At 41.4% G+C, this 27,322-nt stretch overlaps 1 protein-coding gene across 3 annotated transcripts in view; it reads right to left on the minus strand.

The window, feature by feature from the left end:
- Positions 1–27,322, minus strand: part of reln (reelin) — a 258,697-nt gene that overhangs the window by 67,293 nt on the left and 164,082 nt on the right. For all 3 annotated transcript variants that reach the window (XM_033039883.1, XM_033039884.1, XM_033039885.1), the window contains 12 exons: positions 25,803–26,038; positions 24,185–24,342; positions 22,441–22,648; positions 20,904–20,980; positions 17,356–17,514; positions 14,132–14,320; positions 13,241–13,514; positions 11,570–11,710; positions 8,483–8,660; positions 4,853–4,937; positions 2,597–2,779; positions 1,221–1,392 (listed from right to left, as the gene is read on the minus strand). In XM_033039883.1, the coding sequence (XP_032895774.1) occupies positions 1,221–1,392; positions 2,597–2,779; positions 4,853–4,937; positions 8,483–8,660; positions 11,570–11,710; positions 13,241–13,514; positions 14,132–14,320; positions 17,356–17,514; positions 20,904–20,980; positions 22,441–22,648; positions 24,185–24,342; positions 25,803–26,038 (2,060 nt within the window). The remainder of the gene's footprint in view (positions 1–1,220; positions 1,393–2,596; positions 2,780–4,852; positions 4,938–8,482; positions 8,661–11,569; positions 11,711–13,240; positions 13,515–14,131; positions 14,321–17,355; positions 17,515–20,903; positions 20,981–22,440; positions 22,649–24,184; positions 24,343–25,802; positions 26,039–27,322) is intronic.

The raw sequence follows: 27,322 nt of genomic DNA on the forward strand, positions 1-27,322 counted from the left end.
TTGCTTGGGAGCATTCAGAGGATTGCATATTGAAAGAGGCAATGCTATGATGGTTGTGTATGTCACTAAAAACATTTGTTAGGAGGAAAAGTGATTCCCAAATGAAAGAGCAGCCAGAGAAGCTGCCGTTCTCCACCAACGCCACCCGACTGTCTAGTCATCTTTTGAGATAAGGTTCATTCCCAGGCATCTCTGGTGAGTGGATGCTGCTACATTGGAGACCATCTACAATTGGTACTCACTTCAATGATTGGAAAGAAGCTTCCTGATGAGAACTACGGTTTAGCTTTAGATTTGTTTTCCTGGTGATGTATAGCTCCTTTGTAAATAAAATGTAAGAAAAGGTGTGAGGTAAAAACATTAGAGCAAATCTTCAGGATGTTCCTAAAAGGATCTGCAGATGAGTTGACATGTACCTGAGGATAATTAGTATATAATGCAGTAATGTAGTTTGCAACAGGAGCCTGACTACGCCTATAGTCTAAACCTACATTGCCAAAGCCTATGAAGAGGTGTGTTGCCGACATATTTCTGACAGGTTTCTGGTCACTATGCCCTTGACGATGCAATCATTCCCTGACGGTTAATACAAAATTTTCCAATGCTTAAAAAAAACAAAAAAAACAGATCATTTAGAAATCTGATATGTTGCCCAATAAAGCACATGTTGAGAAGGATACCTGGGCTATGTCTCAGGCCGCTCATGTTTCCAAGATACCAGGTGTGGGAGGAAACCGAAGATCTCGGAGAAAACCCACGCAGGTCACGGGGAGAATGTACAAATGTACAGACAGCACGCGTAGTCAGGAACAAACCCGGGTCCCTGGCGCTGTAAGGCAGTAGCTCTACTGCTAGGCCACCGTGATGCATGACAGAAGGAAATGTTGGGCCTTGGGAGCGGTTTGCTAAAAGAGGGAGGTTTTAAGAAGCATCCTTAAAGTGGAATAAGTGGCAGAGACGTGGAGACGTTAAGGATTCTTTGACTTCTTGATTAGTACAGGTTTCAGAGGTTATGGAGGGAAAGGCAGGAGAAGGGGGTAAGGAGGGGGAGATAGATCAGCCATGTAGACTTGATGAACCGAATGGCCTAATTCTACTCCTATTCCTTATGATCTTATGACTTAAGAGCCTGGACATTAATCAAGAGAAATAAACACTTAATGTTAACACATATAGTCAGAGACCAATAACCAATGGACTGGAGAAGCTGTTACGCTTACGTGGTTCCCTTTAGTATATAGGGACAATATAGACCAATGTTTCCACCAGGATAGAATAACCAGTTTTCCTCCTTTGGCCCAAAGTCGAACGTTTCCAACAAAACAGCATGATTTTTCTCATTGTCCCCATCAATAATAAGATCATCAATGATCCAGATTTCTTCCATTTGTCCTTTATTGTCGAACACAAACATTAGAGTGAATTTGGCTATAACATCCCAACAAACTGTTTTTTTAAGCAAATTGGTTAAAAGTCAATTATTAATTCTGTGTGAAAGCATTTAACAAGTTTACTATTGTATTTTCTATCTTAATTGCCTCAATATCAACTCACCAATCTTACATTTCCACACAAATTAACTAAGACTGCATACACTAATATCTTTTTTTAAATCATTAACATGCAGCTGCGATTTACTTTTAATCAAGCATTGTAGACATTACAGTAAAGGTAACTAAAAAAATTAAAGAATTGGTGCCTCATTGAACAATTATTGAAATGTTCATTTATGGAATTATTTCACCAATGGTCAAAATGAAAGTTGTTAAGACAGATTGAGAATGACACTGCCCCTGTGCTTATCCTTTCCAGTGTTGGTAAACCACTCTGAATGTCAGTGTAACTTTATCAACCAATTTCCTAACTTAATTGTAGAGGTGGGTCATGTCCCTTCTGCAGACAATGCGGGGTTAACTAAATTATCATTTACACAGCTGCTGGTGCAATTATTAGTCCATTGTTGCCATGAGAAATGTTGTAATGGGGCACATTTGCCAATTTTACATGCGAACAAAGGGAGCTGAGCTAAGGTTGACCTGCAGAATCTTTGTGCCCTGCAGTGAAATGTTACCAAGTTTGATCCCATCGTTTGTGGATTTCTGATTTTTGGTGCATTACTGGCTCAAGAAATGGAAACGGGATACAGTGGTTTACTGTTGGCATTGAGGTGTAATGGTACTGGGTAGATTGATTCAGTGAGCTCTCCTCTGCATCTGCATATTCCTAACTCGGAGCGAGAACAGAAGAATTAAGTATATTAGAGATTTAATTCACAGCATAACATTATCCTTGTGTAGGAAGGAACTGCAGATGCTGGTTTAAACCGAAGATAGACACAAAATGCTGGAGTAACTCAGCGGGATGGGCAGCATCTCTGGAGAGAAGGAATGGGTGATGTTTCGGGACGAGACCCTTCTTCAGACTGTTACTCCAATATTTTGCGTCTATAACATTATCCTTGATCTATTCTTATACATAACACACACATGTCATATTGCACAGTTCAACAGAACTTCACAGATTCAGCTTTAATAAATAGAAGGTGGCAGAAATGATTTAATGAAAGCACAATGTAAATGAAATTCCAATGTGTTACCTTCGTTGTGAGGTTGCCAGAGGCGGAAACGGGTAGCATTGGTCTGGGCCGTGTGTGGGAAGGGGACATTAATAAAGAGCACCTCTGTTGTCTGAAGAAAGTATAATTCATCCATCAAATGCCAGGTAATGCCACCATTGATGGAGTACTGCAGCAGAACAGAATGCGAGCGGTCGGGAGCACCTGAGCCAAAGAGACAGTGTTGGGATCAGTGTAATTCCCATCAGACCAATTCAGGATGAGGCTGAACCACAACCACATTGTTGCTAACCCACAATTTATCACAGAAATGGCAGGCACTAATAAATTAATTTAAGTTTACAAAAATATCTACTAAAAGTCAGTCTGCATAAGTGTAATTAATCAGAGTTTAGAAACTCCACTGAGAGTTGTAAAAACTCACTAGATGCATGATTGACACAAACAGAATGCGGCCTTTAGAACATTGCCAGGACGTGCTAATCAACTCCATCAGCTCACTCTCCAAGTCATTCACAGCATTAAATAGTTTATTTGAGCACATCGTCCGTTACAAACCAGAATGTCTTTAGAATCCCAACACTTTGCATAGCCAGGGCCAACTTCAGAAACCTTTGTGTGTCCGAGTCACTGAAACCTGACAGGGTGAAAAACAATTCCCCTCTTCCTTAACCAGATGGAATAACTGGCTTATATATCACTCCTGAGTAAAATAAATACAATGAAATAACATGCATAACATCAGGACTGGAGAATAAATTGAAAGGGGCAAATATATTAAAAAAACAGAAGCTAAATATAATACATCAGTAGCTGATGGAAATGCTTTAGAATATTTCATATTGCAATGAAATGTAATACTTAAACAATGTAAATGCCATTCTGGATCTAGAAATACTACAAATCATTGAATTTCTGTTAATTCTTTATTTAAATGTAAATGCAAAATAACAAGGGACTAGCTTTGGGCTTGAAGCCTACGCTGATGCTTTTAATTTAAATGTATGACCCACATTCTGACAATGAACGTTAGTAACATTTTACGGGCTCTGCATTAACCAGTCTCTGGAATAACTGTGCATATCTCCAAAGAAAGCAACTCCTTTTAAGCAGCGAGGAAAATATCCATTAATAAACTAATTTTGAAATCTGCATTCAAACTGAGTGCTTCCCTTTTTTAATCTAAATGGCGGCTGAGTATGTCTCTGTAACTCAGTTGTTAAATATTTAACTCATAAGATGAGATAATCCTTCTGTCATTTTAACATGCTGTCATGAGAAGTGCTTTAATATATTGACTTCAGAGACTTCTGATATTTTCAGATGTCTGTACCTCAGTGCAGAGTTGTGTTTGGATATTAAATCATAGCTTTATATGTTCAGTACTCGTCCAGACACTCTTACTTTCTCTCTCCCTTCCTTCTCAGGTTATACACACTAAATCTTATGTATAATGATCTATGTGCTCTTAATCAAATTACCAGAAAATGCAAAGAGTTTTTATCAGATGATGTTACTCTGTCCAACCTCTCCAATGCCATATGTGATAGGAGCAGAATTAGGCCATTTGGCCCATCAGGTCTACTCCGCCATTCAATCGCGGCTGATCTATCTCTCCCTCCTAACCCAATTCTCCTGCCTTCTCCCCATAACCCCTGACACTCGTACTAATTAACTCGTACATGATTATTGGTCAGTCCAACTCTGACAGTTGCAGTTCGGCTGCACGGAATGGAACGAATGAATGGAAATTTACAACTTGATCATTTGGTGCCAATTGACCGCCGGGTCCCTTTGGCACTTTATAGCACAATGGATATTCTGCTGATCCTGACTGACCTTACTAAAGTGCACACTTGGAAGTTCCACATCTTCCTGGGGAACCATCAACAGCCAGTTACCTGCACTGGTTCCATATGATACCTGGCCACTAGCGGGTTACAGGGAAGCAACATGCACAAGCAGCACAACTGCCACAGTGCTCTAGTAAACAGGCAACACAATCAGAAAATTGGCCAGGTAAATTACCTTCCCTGCAAAAATACTTGGATTCTCCATGAGTTGCAACAGTCATCCAAAATGGCCAATGGACCTCACTTGAAATAACATCTAACATCAAATATATATATTATTTTTGTTATATTTAAATGTTTGCCATTAATGTTACTTTTAGTCTCTGCAGCATGAGATGCAAGATAGCTTCTATACTCTGGAACTTTTAAGTCGGATATCTGTTCAATATTGTTTGCTTGGGTAAGATTTTTTTTTTAAACAGACCTTTAGTGATGAACTTGAATGAGAATTGAATGTACAAGGTGCTTGTGCATTCCAGGTCCCGGGACACCAGCATCCGCAGCCCATCCTGCAAGAAATGAAGAGGATTAGAACCAATGTGGTTGTATGTAGTATAGAAAAACACACAGAAATGACCACAATGTGTTATTTAAATGAAGGCCAAGGGCATTTTACTTCCATAATTACTGTACAACTAATTGAACATGAACAGCCAAATGTCTATTTTGCAGTAAACAATTTAAAAGAAGTGTCCCTGACAACACACTGTGCTGTATATTAGAGTGTGAACAAAACAGTACTAAACCCGCACTTAGTATATTGTAGTTAGAGGATTAACAACATTTGCATGACATTAACATAACTTACAGGACAATTTGTTTGAAAATTGACTCAAGATACAGTGCAGTGCATAATAATTTTAGCATGACACACAGTGTGGCATGTTACTATATTAACACAGCACACAAAACGTTTAAATGAAGGAATTAAAATGCATATCATTTAGTATGTTACATTATTAACTGCATTATGTCGAACATTAACAACACAATTTGTCATAGTAAACATATTAGCACAATGAACAGCGTACTTTGTTAAAGTGTTAGCAGACCATAAACTGTGGTATAGGGGTGTATTAATGCAACAACATGCAGTGCTATACAGTAGTAATACACATTATGCAGTACATTAAGAGCAATTACACAATTCTCAGTGCGTTGTATAAGAATATCACCACACCAAGTGCAAAATGTTTAAAACTATTAACCGAAGATACAGGCCATTGTATAAGGGTAGCGACAGAACACATAACAAAAGTAATGTCACTTCAAACTCACTCCCTGGATAGTGGGTAAGTGGAAGGAGCTGCCAGAGGAGGTAGTTGAGGCAGGTACATTAACAACATTTAACAGACATTCGGACAGGTACACGGATAAAAGGTTTAGAGGGACACAAGCCAAACGCGGGCAGGTGGGACTAGCATAGACGGGGCATATGGGTCGGCATGGACAAGCTGGGCGCAAGGGGCCTGTTTCCATGCTGTATGACTATGACTCTCAGAGCCACAAAACATTGTGTTTCAGGTTTCATGGATAAAGGCACCCAAGATTTTATTTAATATTGTACACCAGTACCATGGGGGGGGGTCCATATAATCAATTCAGAAATGTTTAAAGAGGGATAGTGTCAGAGGTAGGCACGTGGTAGAGACAATAAACTAAAGGCCATTAGCTATAGGAAAGATTGGACAAACTTAGATTGTTTTTTCCGTAGTGTCAGGTTGAGGGGAGACCGGATACAAGTATACAACATTATGAGAAGCATAGATATGGAGAACAGTCCATATATTTTCCTAACCAAAAAATCGAGGGTGTTGCTTTAAGGTCAACCAGGGAGGGTTTAAAGGAGAAATGCAGTGCATATTTTTACATAGAAAATGGCGGGTGCCTAGAATGCACGGTCAGGGTGGTGGTGGAAACAGGCAGGATAGTGGCATTTACGCAGCTTTTAGATAGGCACACATATATACAGGGAATAGAGAGCTATGGATCACTTGCAAGCAGAGAAGATTAGTTTAACTTGGCATCATGTTCGGCACAGACATCGTGGGCCTAAGGGCCTTTTCCTATCCTCAACTGTTCCACATTCTATTGTTTTATGTTTGTCCACGTCGGTCGAGTTGCTAAACTGAGCTGGTCCCACGTCTCTGCATCTGGCTCATGTTCCTCCAAACCTTTCCTATCCACGCAACTGTCTCAGTGTATTTTAAGTGTGATAATTGTACCCGTCTCCGCCACTTCCTCTGGCAGCTTGTTCCATGTATGCATCATTAGGGTCCCTCTCAATTTAAACTCATGCCCTCTAGTTTTTGACTCCCCTGCCCAGGGAAAGGACTGTGGCTATTCATCTTATCAATGCCTCTCGTGCTTTTATATACCACTATAAGGTCATTCCTTAGTCTATGCTCCGCAGAAAACAGCTTATTCGGCGGCTCGTTATAGCTCAACCCCTCCACACCTGGAAACATCCTCCTAGATCTTGTTTGTTCCCTTCCCTTTTCTTGTAACATCTAATCTAGCAGGACAATCAGAAGTGTACACAGTTGATGCAACATATTGACAGAATACTTTGCTTCTTATTGCCTTCACCAGAATAATGCACAACTGTCCGGTCTGTAAACTTACTGGCACAGATATGTGTCTAGTGTAAAGTCTCCCATTATCTTAAGAAGCAGAATGCTTGTGAAATTCCTTGCTTCTCTTGTCGACAACAATTGAACAACTCAATTCCTTAAGCAGAAATAATAAACATCTCTTTAATCTACAAAAGTAAAAGCCCCTTTGAATCACACTAAAACTAAACAATAAATCAATGAAGGAGCGGCCCAAGAATAATTGGGGGAACTGGTGATCACCAGTCAGAAATCCACGAGCCTGCAGACCTGACACAAGTGGCCTTGCATAACATTCAGACAAAACACTCTTCCATAAGTGCAGTGAAGGCAATTATCAAAAATGTTGCCGCAAAACATGTCCTTTCGCAATGGGGGTGGGAAGAGATTACATTTAATTCTCAAGATCGACAGAATGCCGAGGAATGGGCAGAAGCTATCTGCATTTCCGTGCTCCATGTGGCATGTGGATGAATGAAAGTGCTGTGGAACCAGCTGGGCTTATGTTCTGGGGGTACAGCTGAGGGACAAACTCTGAGCCACTGAAGCCTACACTTGCCAATGGCCTACAATTACAAAAAGCCTCTCCGAGTCTCGTGCTTTGAAAAATCCCAACAGGAAGCCAGATTTGGACCCTGGGAAACACTTCACATTTTTGTCGCCTCAATAGAAACCAGAAGCAAAAAGAAAGGCAGGCAGACAAAGCCCAGTATCTGAAAGTGCAAGCTGAAATCTGTCCACTATGTCATCATTCTATTCCTTGCGTTCTTCTGTCAGATGTAGTTGCAACTCAACCAGCAATAAGGGGGGGGGAGAAATCAAAACAGAAAATTCTGAAAATATTTAGCAGGTCAGTTGAGCAATTTACTAAGTTTTCATAATCTTGATGCCACATTAACTCCATGGAACTGTGGGCCGATGGGCCTGTTCTGGTGCTGTACTTTTCTAAGCTTTGACTGATTTGTTGAGTATCGCTGGCATTTTCAGTTTTTATTTCAGATTTCCACCATCTGCAGAATTTTGCCCAGAGGGAGTGAATACGTGTCCCGGTTATTGGAGAGGTTCATGTTAATGAAACTGTATCTGTATAAACTCATCCTGGCAACATGATGATGAGATAAAGCAGGTGCTCCTGACAATTAGAGGGGCTTAAGCTGTAAAGAACCTTTTCATGCCAAGCAATGATGTGAATGGTACTTTGAAACAATGCAAGATAAACATAAATAGGTGCCAAAGTCTAGTTTAAACAGATTAGAATGACAATACTTCCGGGAGATTGTGCATTAACTAACGTTACAAATATGGGCATGGTGTTTGCAGCCTCACTTGCTGGCGGCACTGTGTTCAGTGGCAGCTTCACTTGCTCCACCTTGTTGAGTGGGGCCGTACCTGTATTCCAACACCTGTTTTGTACATCTACATATTTATAATAGATTGCTAACCCTGTTGAATTCCAGCGCTGTTCCAGATTTGATAATTTCCCCATTTAAGTTTCCCCTTTCTGCTCCAAGAACCTCAGGCCAGAGGTCAGGGTGGGGTTTCTCATTAAAGTCATCTTTGAGGATTGACGGCAATGGAAGAGTGGGGACACAGTTGTGGCCTCCAAAACCACTGTCGCACCTGCAAGCAAAAGAACATCAGTGAAAGGTACAACCTAATGAAATTCTCACAGACAGCACACAAGCTAAAGTCCACAAATCAACGCATCCAACCGATCAAATTGCCAATCATCAATGCAACATTTTCTGCGGAATATGGGTCCAAATATCCAAGGCACAATATTCTCTTGGATCAGAAAAACAAACTGCTGGAGGAACACAGCAGGTCAGGCAGCATCTATGGAGGCAAAGGGTTAGTCAACATTTCAGATTGAGACCCTGCATTAGGGCTGAGGGTGTAACTGAGAGATATCCAGTATAAAGAGTCCCCCATCCCCATCCCCCACTGTTCTCTTCTGACCAGCATCCCTCCCTTGTCTGCTTCCACTCATCTCCTTCCTTTCTTATCAGTTTATGCAATCTGTAGCCCTTCGTTGTTTCGATTTATTACCTCATATATTATGTTGCTATCTCCACCCCGTGTGGGAGCAGGAACAATAGGCTGTGGACAGCAGTGCTCTATTTGTTTAGCAGCAACCATTCTGGTTTCTAAATGATGGAACCCAGAACGGTGTTCTATGCAGAGGGCTGTTCCGGAAACACTGGACACCTCAGCGAGATTGGGGGCCACCTTCCACAGATATACTGCAACTGACAGCGCTTAGTAGCAGCAATAAGAAAGTGTGTTCCCTTTGCTGTCATCATCAGCAGATCTGGCAGCTTCACTGGTAGAAGCCACTTCATGGAAAAAGTTGGCCTGGATCCATCTGCTGTTGTCCTAGAGGCTTTCCTGTAGGTGCAGCAGAAGCAGTAACCTGTGCATCAGTATCCAGTCTCTGGTGGCTTGTGCCCATTGTCTGCTCTTAGGTCTTTGCTGCCAATAAATTCTCTTTTCTGCTATTCACTGGAGAGGTTTCTACAGGAACCGGTGAAATGGTTAAGGCTGGATTAGCTGGGTCTGAAGAAAGGTTCCAACCCGATATGTCACCTACGAAAAACACAAAGAGCTGGAATAACTCAGCGGGACAGGCAGCATCTCTGTAGAGAAGGAATGGGTGACATTTTGGATTGAGACCCTTCTTCTGGAGTGATATCCATTGCTTTGTAAACAATTATTGGAAAAATCTCTGATATAGAATTCTTTAATATTATCCAATAAGTCTTGTGTACAAGACAGTAACTGTATGTGCAGTTACAAGGCACTGTCAGATCAAGCAGCTCAGTCAATTTCATAAACTGTAATAATGCCCAAATGACAAGAATAGATTGCAACTGCAATCACTACTGGTAAACTGTTGAGACATTACTTGCTCACTCCCTCAGCTGTACCATTACTAGCCACCCTTTCACTTGTGTTCATCAGGCTGAATGCTGTCAGCCATTGTGCCACACAGCGCAAGTCCCAAGGCACAGTACAAGATCCCCAGCACCTTCATTCCAACAGCACCTCCTCGCAGGAAACCATGGGGAGCTTGACAAAAAGGCAGGAAATCTAACAGAGAAAGGAAGCATTCAGTTCATTTATCTGCTTTGATCATGTCCTGCTTCCTGCTGCTCTGGAATCCCAAGGATCAGGTACAAATTCATTTTTTAAATTCATTTCCAAAAAGGTCTCTGAAGACAAATCAGAAAAAGCCTTGAACCATATCTAGTTTCAATTCTATGAAACATAATACACATTTTACATTTCCCACCATTAATGTAAGTGTAACAAAGCATATGTGAAGGTTGCAAACTTTCCCACTGTCCTGTTCCAGTCACAAAACATTCCTCTGGATGTGGAGAATGAACCCGATTATATCTGCCATTGTCCGTTCTGACACATTAACAAAGATGAAGTGGGTTTCACTCCCAGAAAAGTATCAATTATAAAAAAAAAATCTGCCTTTCATCCATTCTGTTCTTAGAAGCATTCAATCATTCAATGTCACAAAACGCTTAGGAACTGCTGGCACTGAGACCACGACAGCCACTGCTCCCCGGCTCCTTGAAGCTCTGCAGCGACAGTGTGCATCTAAAAAAAGGATGGTTGTAAATGCAAGCCTTCTTTAACATAGCAGAAAAAAAACCTGACCTGCCAGGATTGAGTGAAGCAAGTAAACCAAATAACCAGACTGAATGTTGCTAATTACTACATAACCTGCCCAAACCTATTTTCTATCCCTACATAAAATATTTCACTCATCTAGCAATTCTCATCTATTGCCCTGCAAACCCCCTCTTCCATAATCTCATAATAATTCTATAATAGGCATCCAATCCATTGTCAATCAGATAATACAACTGGCCAAAATCAAAATTGCCTCCATTGTAACTAATGGGAGTTTGCAATTGTAAAAGGGGAGAAACACTTTTAAATTTAAACAAAAAAAGGAGAAGAATGGAAATTTAACCGTACATCATTTCCCCTTTCAAATCTTAATCATACTCTGCTCCCAGTTACAGAATTTCTAATTATTGGCTTGCAACAAAATGCATTGTTAAGAACTAATCTCAGAACATTCTAAAGGCGATGTAATTAAAATCTTTTGGTAGCAGACTAATATCCTGTATTATATAGCTTTGAATAGGCCACATTACAGCAGATGGTCCCATCAATGATTTACATCTAAAATCTTGTCAACCATGAACATTTTCTTTATAATTGAAGCAGGATGGAGCAAGTTGGTGTTCAATAGCAAAAATGAACTGGCAGGGTTACTTTAATTAGTGACGGATGCCCTTTTGGGATTAGTTTGTCATGGGATGCATTAGTCAACAGTTAATATACACCACTCTGTAATCTGTAATGAATAATAATGAAAACTTTTCTCAATCTGTTTTAGACCTGATATTGTATCAGGATGAATTCTAATTATTTGCAGTCAGCGGCAGAAAATGGCTTCCTGCCTTACATCGGTGTCACAATTAGATTGATGCTTTCATACTTACACACAATGACCCATGTCACAAATGCCATGACCAGAACACATCCAGGGACACCCCGAGGCTAGGATCACATTATCAATGGCCCAATTATCAGTCCCAGAAGAGTATTCAGTTTGTATCCATCTGAATCGGGTCCTGGGGGAACTAATTAGACAGTAGACGAATAAGTAACATCAAAAGGAAAGGTGCTGGGTTGAAATATAAATCATTCTCAGCATTCAGGAAATGAAAATTATTAATTAAAGCCTAGCTTCAATCTGACAAAAAACATTTTTGACACAATTATTGAGGCAACAACAGGGCTAACAACAGCGGGAAGCAAAGTGTGTTCTTGGTATATCCATCTCTAACTTTACGGAACGAAAACAAGATTTGGGGGAGGTTTACCCAAAATATACTCCTTTCATTTACAGGACTTAACAAAACACTAAATCCACAAAGTTTTAAGGGTAGCACAGTGGTGCAACTCATTCAGCTACTGCCTCACACCACTAGTGACCTGTTTTTAATCCTGACCTCTGGTGCTGTGTGTGTGCAGTTTGCATGTTCTCCTTGTGAATTTCCCCCTGGGTAATCTGTTTTCTTCCCATATCCTAAAGCCATGTGTGTTGGTTAGATAATTGGTTACTGTAAAGTGTCCCTAGTGGAAACGGATGCTGGTGGATTGGGGGAGTTAATGAGGATGAGGGGTTAAGGAAAGAGCGTGCATGTCGCGGCCCTGTTTTCAACCAATCTTTCCAGCACCACGCACAAGAAGCGCAAGACAGACATCACTGTATGCAGATGCCGAGAAGTGTGTTCAACTCTGGCTGAACAACTTCTAATCTTGTGTTCAAGAAGGAACTGCAGATGGTGGAAAATCGAGCAAAATTGCTGGAGTGAAGGAAATAGGCAACGTGTGTGGACTCGATAAGAAGAATGAGGATGTGAGGGGGAAAGGCTTAGAGGAAGTAACCCATGAAATTGGGATTGACGAGTTTGTTCTGAGAGCTGGCAGAGATTCAATGGGCTGAATAGCCTTTTGTGTCATGAGAAATATATGAATAATATAGGTGGTCAAGATGATTATTGAAATCAATATGGTTGATAAATTATTTTGTGTGGCAGGGTAGTAGAAAATAAATTGGGAACACTTCTTCACCCAGTTGAAATTTGTTTTGGCTGGGCGACGGGGAGGGGGACGGGGGGTGGGTCAAATGAAAATGGCAAAAATGAGGTTTATGGATTTGTGTCAGGCAGGGATAAGGAATCAGTAGTGATTGAAGACCTACTGGCTCTTGTGGCTAAAGGGATCAGGGGGAATGGAGAGAAAGCAGGTACAGGATACTGAGTTGGATGATCAGCCATGATCATATTGAATGACGGTGGAGGCTCGAAGGGCCGAATGGCCTACTCCTGCACCTATTTTCTATGTTTCTATGTTTAAAACATTTTAAACAGGATCTGTCATGATCTAACTACAGAGCAGAACACGTCTGAGTGATTGAATGTAATTTTCCTGTTCCTAAATCATCACATGAAGAAATTTGAAGTACACCATCTGTACTAAACACATACACACATGGACATGCATGTATCCTTAAAGTGATTATTTGATTTGGGAGGCCTTGACCATTGGTCTTGACCACTTTTTCCCCCATTCTCGATTGCGTCCTTATGTCTTCGCAGACTTACATGGTTCCTGGAAACAGGTAGACGGTGACACGTTTCCAGCTTTGGAAACTCTGTGCAGTGTAGACCGTGCTCTCCGTGTAATGCAGACAACCAATGGTGGGGGGGACACACTCTTCTTTCACCAGATGCCAGTCTTTGCCTGTGTTGAGCGAGTACTGCAGGTGGATGCCGGAGGAATCTGGCGACTGACTGCCGCAGCCTATATTGAGCTCAAATTGCAGGAAAGTGGAGGCAGTAACATGGAAATCCCACGTTTCTGCAAACCGAGGCTTGCCTGGAATACAAAATAGACAAAAGCAATTGGGAGGAAGGAGGAAGAGAGAATGTATCATTTCGAAGGTCAAAAATGTCTCTGGTAACTAAAGCATCAAAGTTATTAAATGTTTCTATGATTATTTATTGACTGTGTTATGATTAATGTTAGAAAATGGTGGATAGTGGTGAAAAGGAACTGCAGAAGCTGGTTTACAAAAAAAGACAGAAAGTGCTGGAGTAACTCAGCATCATCAGTGGAGAATATGGATAGATTCTCTAGAGATGATGTCCATGTTCCCCGGAGATGCTGCCTGACCTGCTGAGTTACTCCAGCACTTTGTGCCACCATTGGAAATGTTTTTAGTAATGGTGAATGGCGAATCTCTGTAATTCTCCAGCCTGCCGTGCCGAGGAGGATAGATGATGACAGGATGCATTTCAAAACGAGGTAGATCCATTTTTGAAAAATCCGGGAATTCTGAGACTACAGGAACTGACACAGAAGAGGAAACGCGGCATGGGGCGGGTCATCAACAATCATATTGAATTACTGAACGACAAGGCAGTCCTGAGGGGCCGGGTGACCTACACCAGCTCCTGTGTCCTTGTATTTGCAAGTTCTGTTCAATTACCTACCAATATTCAGATTAAAAACCAGTGCTGTGTCCTTCGAGAGACAATACATATCTGGATTGCCCCCTTGAATGCGATACCAATTGAGCTGCAAGTCAGAGGAGTCATCAAATGTATCCTGAAAATCACTAAGTGAGCTATCGTTCATTCCAATCAAGACATCATCCAAAGCCCATTGTGCACTGATCTTTCCTGAAAAGACAAATACAATCAATGTTAGGCTAATGTTAACAAGCATGAAGAAGGATTCCAGATTCCCATATTCAGGAGGCATGCCCATTTTGATAAACAATTGATAAAACCTGATAGCAAGAATGTATTAGTTTGTAGTGTTCAAAAGGGAACTGCAGATGCTGGAATATCGAAGGTACACAAAATTGCTGGGGAAACTCAGCGGGTGCAGCAGCATCTATGGAGCGAAGGAAATAGGCGACGTTTCGGGCCGAAACTGAAGAAGGGTTTCGGCCCGAAACGTCGCCTATTTCCTTCGCTCCATAGATGCTGCTGCACCCGCTGAGTTTCCCCAGCAATTTTGTATTAGTTTGTAGTTGTGATTTAATCTTCACAATTAAAAATCTTAACATTATCATCCGCCATTAGATGAAGTGTGCTATTTTATCCTGTGCAGATGACAACAATTATGTAGATGCTAATTTTAAATTCTTGATGTGCAAAACAGAGTTCACCAAAGGAGCCAAGATTCTATAACCCCTACTCTGATAGAACCAAAAATAATTTGTTCGTGAATCCACAGAAATCCCATGGCCTCACACATAGCCTAACAGAATGATAAATATCCATGGGATTCTACAGTAGGTGGTAAAATGCATCCACAATTAACTCAGGTGGAAAGAAAAGACTAATGGTTGACAAGACCGTTGGCCATTGAACATCAGTTTGCAGTGAGTTGCACAGGGATCAGCATTAGGCCCTTGCTTTTCACAGAATACAGCTCTGATTCAGTGATTTGGAAAGCAGTGACATGATCGATCAAAATCAGCATGGATCTATGAAGGGGAAATCATGCTTTTGGAATTTGGAATTTTTTGAGGATGTAACAAGTAGAATGGATAAGGAAGAGCCAGTGGATGTGGTGTATCTGAGCTTTCAAAAAGCCTTTGACAAGGTCCCACACAAGAGATTAGTGTACAAAATTAGAGCACGTGATAATGGGGGCAGGGTATTGACATTGAAAGCGAACTGGTTGGCAGACAGGAAGCAAAGAGTAGGAATTAACGGGTCCTTTTCAGAATGGCAGGCAGTGTCTAGTGGTGCCACAAGCCTTGGTGCTGGGACCCCAGTTTACAATATATATTAACGATTTAGACGAGGGAATTAAATGTAACATCTCTAAATTTGCAGATGACACAAAGCTGGGTGGCAGTGTGAGCTGCGAGGAGGATACTATGAGGCTGCAAGGTGACTTGGATAGGTTGGGTGAGTGGGCAGAAGCATGGCAGATGCAATATAATGTGGATAAATGTGAGGTTATCCAGTTTGGTGGCAAGAACAGGAAAGCAGATTATTATCTGAATGGTGGCCGATTAGGAGAAGGGGAGGTGCAACGAGGCCTGGGTGTGCTTGTACATCAGTCACTGAAAGTAAGCATGCAGGAACAGCAGGCAATGAAGAAAGCCTTCATTGAGAGAGGATTTGAGTTTAGGAGCAAGAAGGTTCTACTACTGTTGTGCAGGGCCCTGGTGAGACCAAACTTGGAGTATAGTGTGCAATTTTGGTCTCCTAATTTGAGGAAGGACATTCTTGCTATTAAGGTAATGTTGCGTAGGTTCACCAGGTTAATTCCTGGGATGGCGGGACTGACGTATGATGAAAGAATGGGTCGACTGGGCTTGTTTTTGCTGGAATTTAGAAGGATGAGAGGGTATCTTACAGAAACATATAAAATTCTTAGAGGAGTGGTCAGGGCAGATGCTGGAAAAATGTTCCTGATGTTGGGGGATGCCAGAACCAGGGGTTACAGTTGAAGAATAAGTGGTAGGCCATTTAGGACTGAGATGAGGAAAAACTTTTTCACCCACAGATTTGTGAATCTGTGGAATTCTTTGCCACAGATGGCAGTGGAGGCCAATTCACTGGATGTTTTCAAGAGAGAGTTGGATTTAGCTCTTAGGGCTAAGGGAATCATGGGATATGGGGAAAAAGCTGGAATGGGATACTGATTTTGGATGATCTGAAATGATCATATTGAATGGCAGTGCTGGCTCGAAGGTCCGAATGGCCTATTCATGCACCTGTTTTCAATGTTTCTATGATTTGAATTTAAATGCAAGAGCCATGAGTAGAAGATATGCCAAAAATGCTAACATTGGTGCTGAGCTTTATAGTGAGAAAGAACACTGCAGCAAAATATATTAATCGACTGGAAAGATGAACAAATACGTGAGATGTGGAACACAATCTGGAGGAGGGTGCAGGATCTTCAAGGTATTGGGGAGAAAACAGGAGAATGAGGTTGAGAGGGAAAAATAGATTAGCCATGATCGAATGGAAGGACCAATAGGGCAAGTGAATACATAATTAGTTGAAGGATAGGCCAGATGAAGTGGTTGATCTGTGTAACCATTTAAAAGACACTTGGATAGTTACGTGGATAGGTTAGGTTTATGGGGATATGGGCCAGACATGGGCAAATGGGACAAGCTTGGATGGGCACCTTGGTCAGTATGGGTGAGTATCCGTGGTGTATGACTCCATATTAAGAAGTGTACAGGAAAAAAGAGACTTTATATTTAATATCCATAAGTCTCTTAAGATAATAGAAATGCTGAATAGGATGTATGGGAAGGTAATTTTCCTTTATAGGTCAAGGCAAAAAATATAATAAGGATGAAGTTGTAAAATATATCATACATATACTGTGTTGGGCAACTGTGTACAGTCTCTTCACATTGTTACAAGAGGGCTGTGCAAGTCCTGGTAAGGATGCCAAAACAATTTATAGGGATGTTTTTCATGTCTGAGGAATTACAGTTATTAGGATACTGTTGAGGTTGGGACCCAAAATGTCACCACCTTATGTCCTCCAGAGATGCTGCCTGACCAGTTGAAACCTCCAGCACTTTGTATCTTTTTTTTTGTTTTGGCTGGGATTGTTTGCTTTGAATATAGGAATCTCAAAGGGAGATTTGATTGGTGTATAAGTTATAAAGGGACTAGACAATCTTTTTATAAGTTTATACTTGGTTTCCAAAGTTATGGAAGCTTACCATGCTGTGGCTGCCACCAGCGGAATGTTGTCGAGATGGTTTTGGCTTCGGGGAGCAGTTCGATTGTTATTTTCTGAGGCTGGAGGAAAGACATGTAGTCCAGCTCACGCAAAACATGCCAGGTCACTCCATTATCATTGGTGTACTGGACAACAATTCCTAATTTGGGAGAGAAAGAGAGAGAGAGAGAGAGAGAGAGGATAAATTGTGTTGCCAGGATTTTGCTTCACAGTGGCAGATTTCCCATGACATTATTCCTAATAGTTCAATGATTACTCTGTAGTGTGGGCTAGGGGAAGTGTTAGAAAGTGAAATAGCTGGAGGGGAAAATGTACGCACTGAGGGAATTAAATATGATGTTCTCCAAGGATAAGCGATATATTCATAATTTAAAAAATGGCAAGGAATCAGACACATAAATAAACAAACCATTTTTCATTTCACTTGGGTGTCAATTAATATTTTAATCCCCATACGTTAACTTAAACAAGTTTACGTGTGTTAAATGGGAAAATTACTTTTAACATTTGTTCTCCATCTCCTGGATTTTTAAAAGCTAAAGTGAATAAGATATATACCATTAATCTAATCTGCTCGATCCTTTCTTTTCTAAACACTTGCAGGTACATACATATACCTAAACTCAGAATTTTTATGCGTGAAGTGACTACATTGTTTATATGATAATATGTTTATATGTCCAGATTATTTACAGGACTTGTTTGTTTCCTAGTTACTCGTAATAAAATGACAACGTAGTCATTTTGTTTCAGCACTTTATTGTAGCAAAACATCCCAAAGAGCAAGCACATGATAAGATTGACTCTTGGCTCCATTGGAAGGCATGAGGATAGGCAGCTAAGACATTTGTCAAAGAGATACAGTTTAAGGAGCTTTTTAAAGGAAAGGAAAGGATAGCGCAGAGTGGTTTGGGGAAAGACATATTAAATTAAAGTAGAAGCTTAATGCAGCTGAAGGCACAATCACCACTGATGGCACAGCTAAGATCAGGGATGGACAATAAACCAAACTGGAGCAACGCAGAGATCGTGAATAAAATAAATACAGTTGGTGCAACTAGTTAACACTTACGACAAAATCAAAAGGCATGCTGTGGGATATTCCTGTTACAGATCCCATCAACCACTTCTCCTCAGTTGTACCTCAATTACCATCCTACTAAATTTGATGATGGTGTCTCGCTGGTTTCTTTCACTGCTCTCAAACATGGCAGTCAAGAGTACTTTGTCCCGAGTACTTTTTTGCTAATAACACACAGGAGCAGGGAAAGTCATGATATACTCTTCTTGTTAATCACACGATTATTCCGTGCAAGTTGTTCCTGTACTCCTGCACTGAGAACTCCACCTGTTCCTTATGATTTGCTTGAGTGGAGTGTGACAGCTCAGGGCACCCACGTGAGCTCAATCTAAAGTTTCTCAAACAATAGAATCAATCATTTGACATATTTTGAATCCATAAAATTCTTCGTAGAGGTTGGAGCAATAAATTTTTATTAAGTCATTTTTCTCAAGTGGCACTGTGAAATTATAAAGGTTCTTCTGATTATTCAATGAGCCTTGCTAAATGAAGAAATTAAAATAATGATTGTCAATATCTGAAATGACTTAATTGGTTCTCCTTAATTAGCACCTTTTGTTGATTCCTCAGGGTGCATTTATGTTTGTAAATTCTCTTATCAGCTCCTCTTTCCCATCTCTTCCTACTTATGAATCCAAACAATATCACTTATACAGTGTTACCAAGAATGAGACATCCTCTGGGACATCTGAATGAGACTGTAAACCATTTTATGTGCCTGTTGCTTCCTGGATCAGCTGAAAAAATGGAAAAAAACTGCAGAAAAATGAAGAATATCCAACAATCTATCAAGGAAAACACAAATAAAAGTGATATGATTAAAGGACACTGGACTAAGTCCCTGTCACACAGGCTTGGTCCCCCAACGCAATATTCCACCACTCACCCATAGCCCCCAACTGCACAGGCACAGCTCAATTCCCCTCATCCCTAGCACTCTCTCCCTTCCTCTTCACCCTCCCTCTTCTTTCCCCTCTCTTCCACCCCTCCCCAATCCCTCCCACACCTCTCTCCTCCTCTCCTTTCCCTATTCCTCAGTCACTCCCTCCCTCCCTCCATAACTCCTCTCCCCTCCCTACACCCCTCCTATCCCTCTACCCCCACCTCCCCCACTCCCCCTATCCCCCCCCCCACTATCCCTCCTCACCTCCCCCACTACCCCCACCTCTACTCTCCTCCTCCTCTCCCTCTATTCCCCCTCCTCCCCCACTCTCCCTCCTCACCCTTCTTTTCCCTCTCCTCCTACCCTCCCCGAATCCCTCCGTCACCTCTCCTTTCCCCTACCCTCTGTCACCCCCTCCCTCCCTCCATAACTCCTCTCCCCTCCCTACTTCCCTCCTCTCCCTCTACCCCATCTCCTTCCCCACTGTCCCTCCCCAGGATGTCGAGGTTGCCGTTCCTCTCCCTTCTTGCATGCCCCGAAGGAGCATCAGCGATTGGCGTGGATCCTCGGCTCGGCCCGGATGCACCAGCAACTACGGCCGTGCTTGCGTGTGGGCGGGGGTGCAGACCTCGTAGAAAAAACGGGGGAAGAGCCATGGGGGAGAGGGGGGTATCACGGGGGAGGGGAGCAGGAGCCAGTGAGGAGGACCAGAGGGGAAGGGGCTAGAGCTGCTGGGCATTGCGATGGCGGTGCGTTTGGGACTCACAGCGGGCGTTGGACGCTCTCCTCCACCGGGATCAGATTCTCCACTTTCTGTTTGGCTACATCTCCGACCAGGCCGGGCCGCTTCCGGTCCCGCCGAAAATGTTGACCTCCGCCGGCCATCCTCAGCTCCAGTAAAGACGCGATGGTGCAGGAAGGGGCGGAGCGTCCCCGGGAGTGACAGGAGAAGAGACCAATCCACGCGGCGCTGACTGGCAGGAGAGGAGATCGATCTGTGCATGCGCGGTTTTTAAGGTTTTTAAACCTCGCTAACCTTTACGACATACTACCGATCGGAACAAAACTTGTTGCACTCGCAGCACAGGAGAACGGTGAGTGAGCTGGCGAAACGTTGTAGCGCTATCACGTACCGTTTTTGCACAAATAGACAAAACGCTGAAACCGGAAGAGCACAAGATCAGAGTTTTAGTTATGTATAGATTAAAACCAGGACTCGTTTGCATGCGTATGGACTCCACCATTAGCAATCATCCTGAGAGTGAAATAATTGGTTGTAAAGAGCAAAAGAAAGACAAAGCTACAAATGACGATTCAGGACCAACGTTTTTTTATACACCCGTGAAGGAAATAGACAGGCAAAGGTTTGGGGCAATACCATCCTTCAGTCAGAGAAGGATCTTGGTCTGTTCATTCGCTCCACAGATGCTGCCTGACCCGCTGAGTTCCTCTAGCATTTTGTATTTCAGGCAAACAAGAGTACTGAATACATTGGGGTTATTGATAATATGTTCCCTTTGCAAAAACATACAGTATTCTAGCAAACATTCTGAATTCTAATTACCTTCATTTCGAGCTCTTGGTTTGCTGCAGGAGGATCCAAGGCTTTTACTTCCAATGCGGATATAAAATTGCACCAATCTATGTATGAAAAGTAGAGATGATGAAATTCATAGGAAGAAGTTATCACAAATACACTTTGTCAGAACCACCTTATGTTATTAAACAGGCCATCTAGAGAGGACTGATGAGCATTATGGACAATAATGGAAACATAGGTAGACGATAGAATTACAACACAAGAATTATCACACGACAGAACTAATCCAGCCATGAAACTGAACTATCTGACGTGTGAAACTGAATTCTGGAAATCATATCCAAGTGAAATGAAACTTATCTGGTGTCACTCAGCAGGAGGTAAGCAGGGAAATGTCATGCAAAGGGACTCTTCTTGCTATGTGCACATTGCTATGAAACCTCAGGGTTGCATGGGGAAGCTGCTGTGCTGAGGCGGCCTGGACATGAGCTCTGACCCCAATTGTCAGCTGGACATGAGCTCTGACCCCATGTCAGAATATCCAGTATTCAGGACATATTGGTAATGTATTTGGAGAGCTACAACAATGGCCAGTGTGGGAACAGGATACATTTAGTTTAATTTAGTTTAATTTAGAGATAGAGCGCGGAAACAGGTCCTTCAGTCCACCGAGTCCACACTGACCAGTGATCCCCGCACATTGCACCATCCTAACACACTGCGAACAATTTACATTTATACCAAGTCAATTAACCTACAAACCTCTATGTCTTTGGAGTGTGGGAGGAAACTGAAGATTTCAGAGAAAGAATGGGAAGAACGTACAAACAGCACCCATGGTCGCAATCAAACCTGGGTCTCTGGCACTGTAAGCGCTGCAAGGAAGTAACTCAACTGTGCCGCCCTCATTTGCACTGATATACCAGACTATGTTCATAGGATTTCATTGGAGGACATAGGGTCAAAAGATTTATTCTGCATATGCCTCACACTTCTGATTAATCTGTCTTTAGAGTAAATTGAGTGAAATAAACGATTACATTTTACTGGCTTGTAATCCCAATTAATTAACTCAAATCACACACCTGGACTGATTACCAACATCGTTGTAAAATAATGGTATTGGATTTTTGGATTCATGGATGTTTTAATGAAGTTTGAATACCACAAGAGTGGTTCCTTCCAAATCTTCAGCTTCACATTTCGGACAATGAGGTAATTAGATTTGCGCATCCTCATGATGGAACCAATTTTGGAGGCAACTTCAGCCATCTCAAAAGTCATGTTCTTCTACAATGAATACAATGCTGCCCCTGCCTATTTGAGTTAACCAAAACTAACCCAATAGAGATAAATTAAACTCACTTAATTTGGATCTGGTGTTAATGATCAGTATTGTGCTTCATGAGATACAACTATGTGGATAATATTTTTTCAAAATAATAGACGTTGCTTTTGTGCAGCATCTTCAGGAAATGCATGTACATAAAGAATATTAAAAGGGACCTTTTAATGTGAACTTTTTCAACAGCTAGTGTCAAATATACATTTTGCTTTTCACCTGATGTTTGTCGTGTCAAGACAGACAGTTCTGGCTTCTCTTCGACCGGGGCCAGTGAAGTAGAGGGAATTCCCATCATTCAGTATCCCACAGCCAATTCCAGCCTGTCCTCCTGTAACCTTGAACCAGAGAGGACTCCGCTTATCCTCAAACCGATCAGTCATTTCACTGGGGTTCCGTATGTTCGGTACACAGGTTCCATGTTCAACTATGAGAGAATGGACCCATGCATCATTGAGAGAAGTAGGTTTCTACATTTAATATTTGCATTCAAGTATAGAAAATGTTCTGTTATCTAAACTAGAAACAAAGAATCAAGTATTTGAATAATGCACCTGAGTGATACAATTGCTCAACATTAGAAACATAGAAACATAGAAAAGAGGTGCTGGAGTAGGCCATTCGGCCCTTCGAGCCTGCACCGCCATTCAATATGATCATGGCTGATCATTCAACAGTATTCTGTACCTGCCTTCTCTCCATACCCCCCGATCCCTTTAGCCACAAGGGCCACATCTAACTCCCTCTTAAATATAGCCAATGAACTGGCCTCAACTACTTTCTGTGGCAGAGAATTCCAGAGATTCACCACTCTGTGTAAAAAATGTTTTTCTCATCTCAGTCCTAAAAGATTTCCCCTTTATCCTTAAACTGTGACCCCTTATTCTGGACTTCCCCAACATCAGGAACAATCTTCCTGCATCTAGCCTGTCCAACCCCTTAAGAATTTTGTAAGTTTCTATAAGATCCCCCCTCAATCTTCTAAATTCTAGCGAGTACAAGCTGAGTCTATGCAGTCTTTCTTCATATGAAAGTCCTGAAGAAAGACTGGATAGACTCGGCTTGTACTCGCTAGAATTTAGAAGATTGAGAGGGGATCTTAGCTGCATTTCAAATCAATGTGAGCCCATGTTATAATGTCTTGATATTGATATTCCTCTGTTATTGAATGAATAAGGCTTTCAAGGACCCTGTATTAAACTGTGATTTGCTAATATGAATAATTTATCTGTAGTACATTGAATTGGGCAGACAGGTGACGAAAGGAAAGGGTTATTTTTTAATAATTTAAGACATGCAGTGTCCAATATAACATGGGTAATATAACAAGTAGCAGAACTGGTCTTGCTCAAATTTTAAATGAAAAGTTTTTTTTTTTTAAAGACTTTCAAAATGCCACACACAAGCTAAAGGTACAGTTCATTAACTAACCTGTCAGTACTTTCAAAACATCTCCCTGACCTGGTGACAAAATGGGGCACAACATATTCAATTCCCTATTTTCATTTTACACACGTATTACTTTACACCCATTACAAACAAACAAAATCCACTCTTCTCATCCTGCATCCCATCTTTGATCAGTCAGAAAAGTTCACACATGACTTTGGACTTTGCTCTTCAGTAGTTCATTCATTATACCATCAATGGGAGATAAAATGTACCTTGGTAAGTGGTGAATCAGCAGCTTTATTTTGAATGGAAAAAAAATCAGCCGGAGTTTAAAATGCGCTAACGTTTCACAGTTTATGTCACATCTTGTCAAATGCAGTGAATTCTTTGGGGCTCAAGAATATGAGGAGGAGCAACTGCTTAGCTGACTGGTTCTGATATTTCTGTCTTTCTGAAGCAGAAGTATCTACACAAGGAATGGCAATGTCTACCACATTTAACAAAGATCGGGATCTTGCCATCTCTGGCACTAGCTTCAGATAAAGATAACAGCTATCTGGCATGGTCTTACCAGAGTAACCAAAGTCACAGAAGCAGACCCCAGAGATACAGTCGCCGTGTCCACTGCAGTAGTTAGGGCAGGGTTCAGAGATGTAAACTTCATCTAGGCCAAAGGCAGATGCACTCTTGTGCGTGTTGGTCTCCTGAAACCAGCGGAATCGAGTCTTACTGTAATTCACCAAAGAATGAAAGAAATTGAGACATTACAATGATAGATACAAAAGTAGTTATACACTGTAGAATAATGAAAATGTTCAGGTGATTTATAGTCGGTCTTACTATTCTCAGCACAACCAATGACTATTTAGCAAAAAGGAAAGCCGTCTGCAGATGCTTCATTTTTACAAATACTACACATGGCAGAACAGGTTCCCCGGTGTAACTTTTTGGTAATAGGGCGATCTCACAGCGGGCTGCAGATGTAACCTTGCTCGAGGCTTTCCTGCATCCTGCACACTGTTGATTTCAGAGATGGAGAGGCATTGTTTCCAGTCGGTTATTGCCAGAGTAAAGGCTGAATTTCCGCCAAGGTTTCGAAAACAGGTATACCCAAGGTCAAGATTTCACCAGCTGTCAGTGTCAATAACCATCTATTATATTCCATATTTCATGATAAGGAATATACGGGTCCCACTTATATTGCTCTATGTAGAGTAAGCTGTGCTTTCCAGCAAGATGTCTATGTGTTCTAGTCAAAGTACAAAAGGCTGTGGCATCTTTTGGAAAGAAAACAGGGGCTTTATGTCTGTCTGAAGAAGGGTTCTGACCCCAAACATCACCGTTTCCTTTGGAGAAGTGATGCTGCCTGACCCGCTGAGTTGATCCAGCACTCTGTGTTTATCAAGGGCTTCATCTGATCTATATCACTAAATCAAAATCAATATCTGTTGATGGATTCTGACAGAGCACAGACCGATTGCTGCAACATTACTATAATCTTCCTTCTTTCCCTGTCCATACTCGGAGCGTACGAGTGGTCTACTTGCTTGTTCATGAGACAGCACGTGATTTAAAGGTACAAAAGAATTGAGCATTTTTTTCCAGTTATTTCTAACAGTAAAAATAATTACTCTGTAAATGGCTCTCGGTAAATGGAAATGTTTAACAATTCAGCCTTACGCTAGTTGGACTTAATGCTCAAATGATTACAAAGAGCTTCAGAAGGTGTGTACACCCTGTGTTCTGTGCAGGTTACAAAGTGTCTTATTATTTTCTGTAAAACAGCACATTACAAGGCAATGGCTCATTAACCACATTGTAGCTAATAACCACACTTCCACAGTAAAGTTAACAGATAATTTCCAAGGCACTCATGCAAGAAGCAAGGACAAGCTTGTTCCCTTCCTTTACTTCTGGAAAGAACCCACCTTATATTTCTGAACCCTGGTGAAGATTGGCCCATTTTACTCAATCTCACCTCATGAGGCCGCCTTCCAGTGAACCCACTAAAGAAAGTCTAGACTTCCCCGGACAAGAGCACCAAAACTGTACACATTCCAATGTTTATGCTCTATGAGATGCCCTTCCCAACCATCCAACCATAACCTTGAATTTAGCATTCTCATCAATGTATTTATGTTAGTTGCATAAACTACCTCGTGTGGCAGGTTGAAAATATGCTTCCTTACCTGGACGTAACAGATCTTGGGATAATGACTGTGATCCTTGTCCAGGTTTCAAAGTCTCCTGCGTAATAGACTGTTGACTCCCTCAGTTCTCTTGAACTTCCCTCGCAGCCTTTGACACTGGCTGAAGCAGGGTAGCAACCTTCTTTGACCAAGGACCAGGATCTGCCAGCATCGTGAGAGTATTGGAGCAGAACCGGGGCAGCAATGCTGAACTGGCTCTCACACCCGATGTTCAGCTGAAAAGTCCCAGATGTGGAAAATTAAATCCTCCCTGGGCAAAAACATCCGAAAGCCATACATACACCCATGCCTGTCCTGCAGCAAGGAAGGGATTGAACTTGATGTAATAGATTAGTCATTATGCTGGTAAAGGATTGAGAATACGTGAATATTAATTGTCCTCTTTCACCATAAGGTGAGAGGGGCAGGATTTACTAGGAATAGATTTATGGTCGTTCAATTTGGCCTGCTTTTAGGGTTCAGCTCAAACTGCTTTTGCCCAATTTCAAAATGAGTACAATTTCTATTCCATTTAATTTATTTCCACTTAACCTCTGATGTGGCTTAGAGTAACCATGAGCCACGTCAGAGAACTTAGAACGGTTTAGAACATTCCTTTCTATCGCATGCGGGACTATCATTGCTGGAAAGCTCCAGTCACCGTTGAATGTTCATCCAGGAAACCTGTACTTCCATGTCACATTGTATTGGCACAGAGTTCAGGATCAAACCCAGCACCTCTGCATTATTATACGTTAAAAACTCAGCTCCCAAAATGTTTGAACTAGACGCTGGCAATATTTGTAGATGAAAACTCGGTATTTTTATGACATTCCTCTGCGCTGCTTTAAAGGATCGCTCATATTTATCAGAATAGTTGGAGAGCTTTTTAAAATACTAGATGGAGAAATGTTGTGTAAATTAATCATTCATCTGCAAGTGTTGTCCATAGTTTATGGTGCAATAATTCATCTCCATTTTCTTATATTCTGGAAATCATCTCAATGCATGATGTGAAAAACAAAATAAAAACATATACGTTAAGGGAGTCCATTTGTTGTGGTCCCATATTGGAAATATACAGAGCGGAATGGTTGAAATGGGGTTTTCACTGTACCTTGGCACAGGTGATAATAATAAACTAAACTAAATTAAACTAAACTAAATTCTTTGTTTGTGTTATTAATTGGTGGAAGAATGCTTTGGAACTTATTGAGGAAATACCATTAGCATCTCAGAGGAAAAAAAAATCTTTGTATTTGATCGTCAAACTTGGATTGTCTAACATCAGTATCCAAACAACTAAACTGGATGAAAATCCCCTTTTAACAAATATCAAGGAACTGGCGGTAAATCTGGGTTATGAGGAAAGCTGATCTGTGGCAATGAATCAGCTGTTCACCTCTGTAGCCTTTCATTATTTTACAAGCTTTCAATTATTCAGCTCCTGCCTGTTATACATTGATCAGAAATTTCTGCACAGTTCATTAATTTTCAATTATATGCGCCTGTCCTGTGTA

The sequence above is a fragment of the Amblyraja radiata genome, chromosome 21 (genome assembly GCF_010909765.2).
Source record: "Amblyraja radiata isolate CabotCenter1 chromosome 21, sAmbRad1.1.pri, whole genome shotgun sequence".
NCBI classification, from domain to species: domain Eukaryota; kingdom Metazoa; phylum Chordata; class Chondrichthyes; order Rajiformes; family Rajidae; genus Amblyraja; species Amblyraja radiata.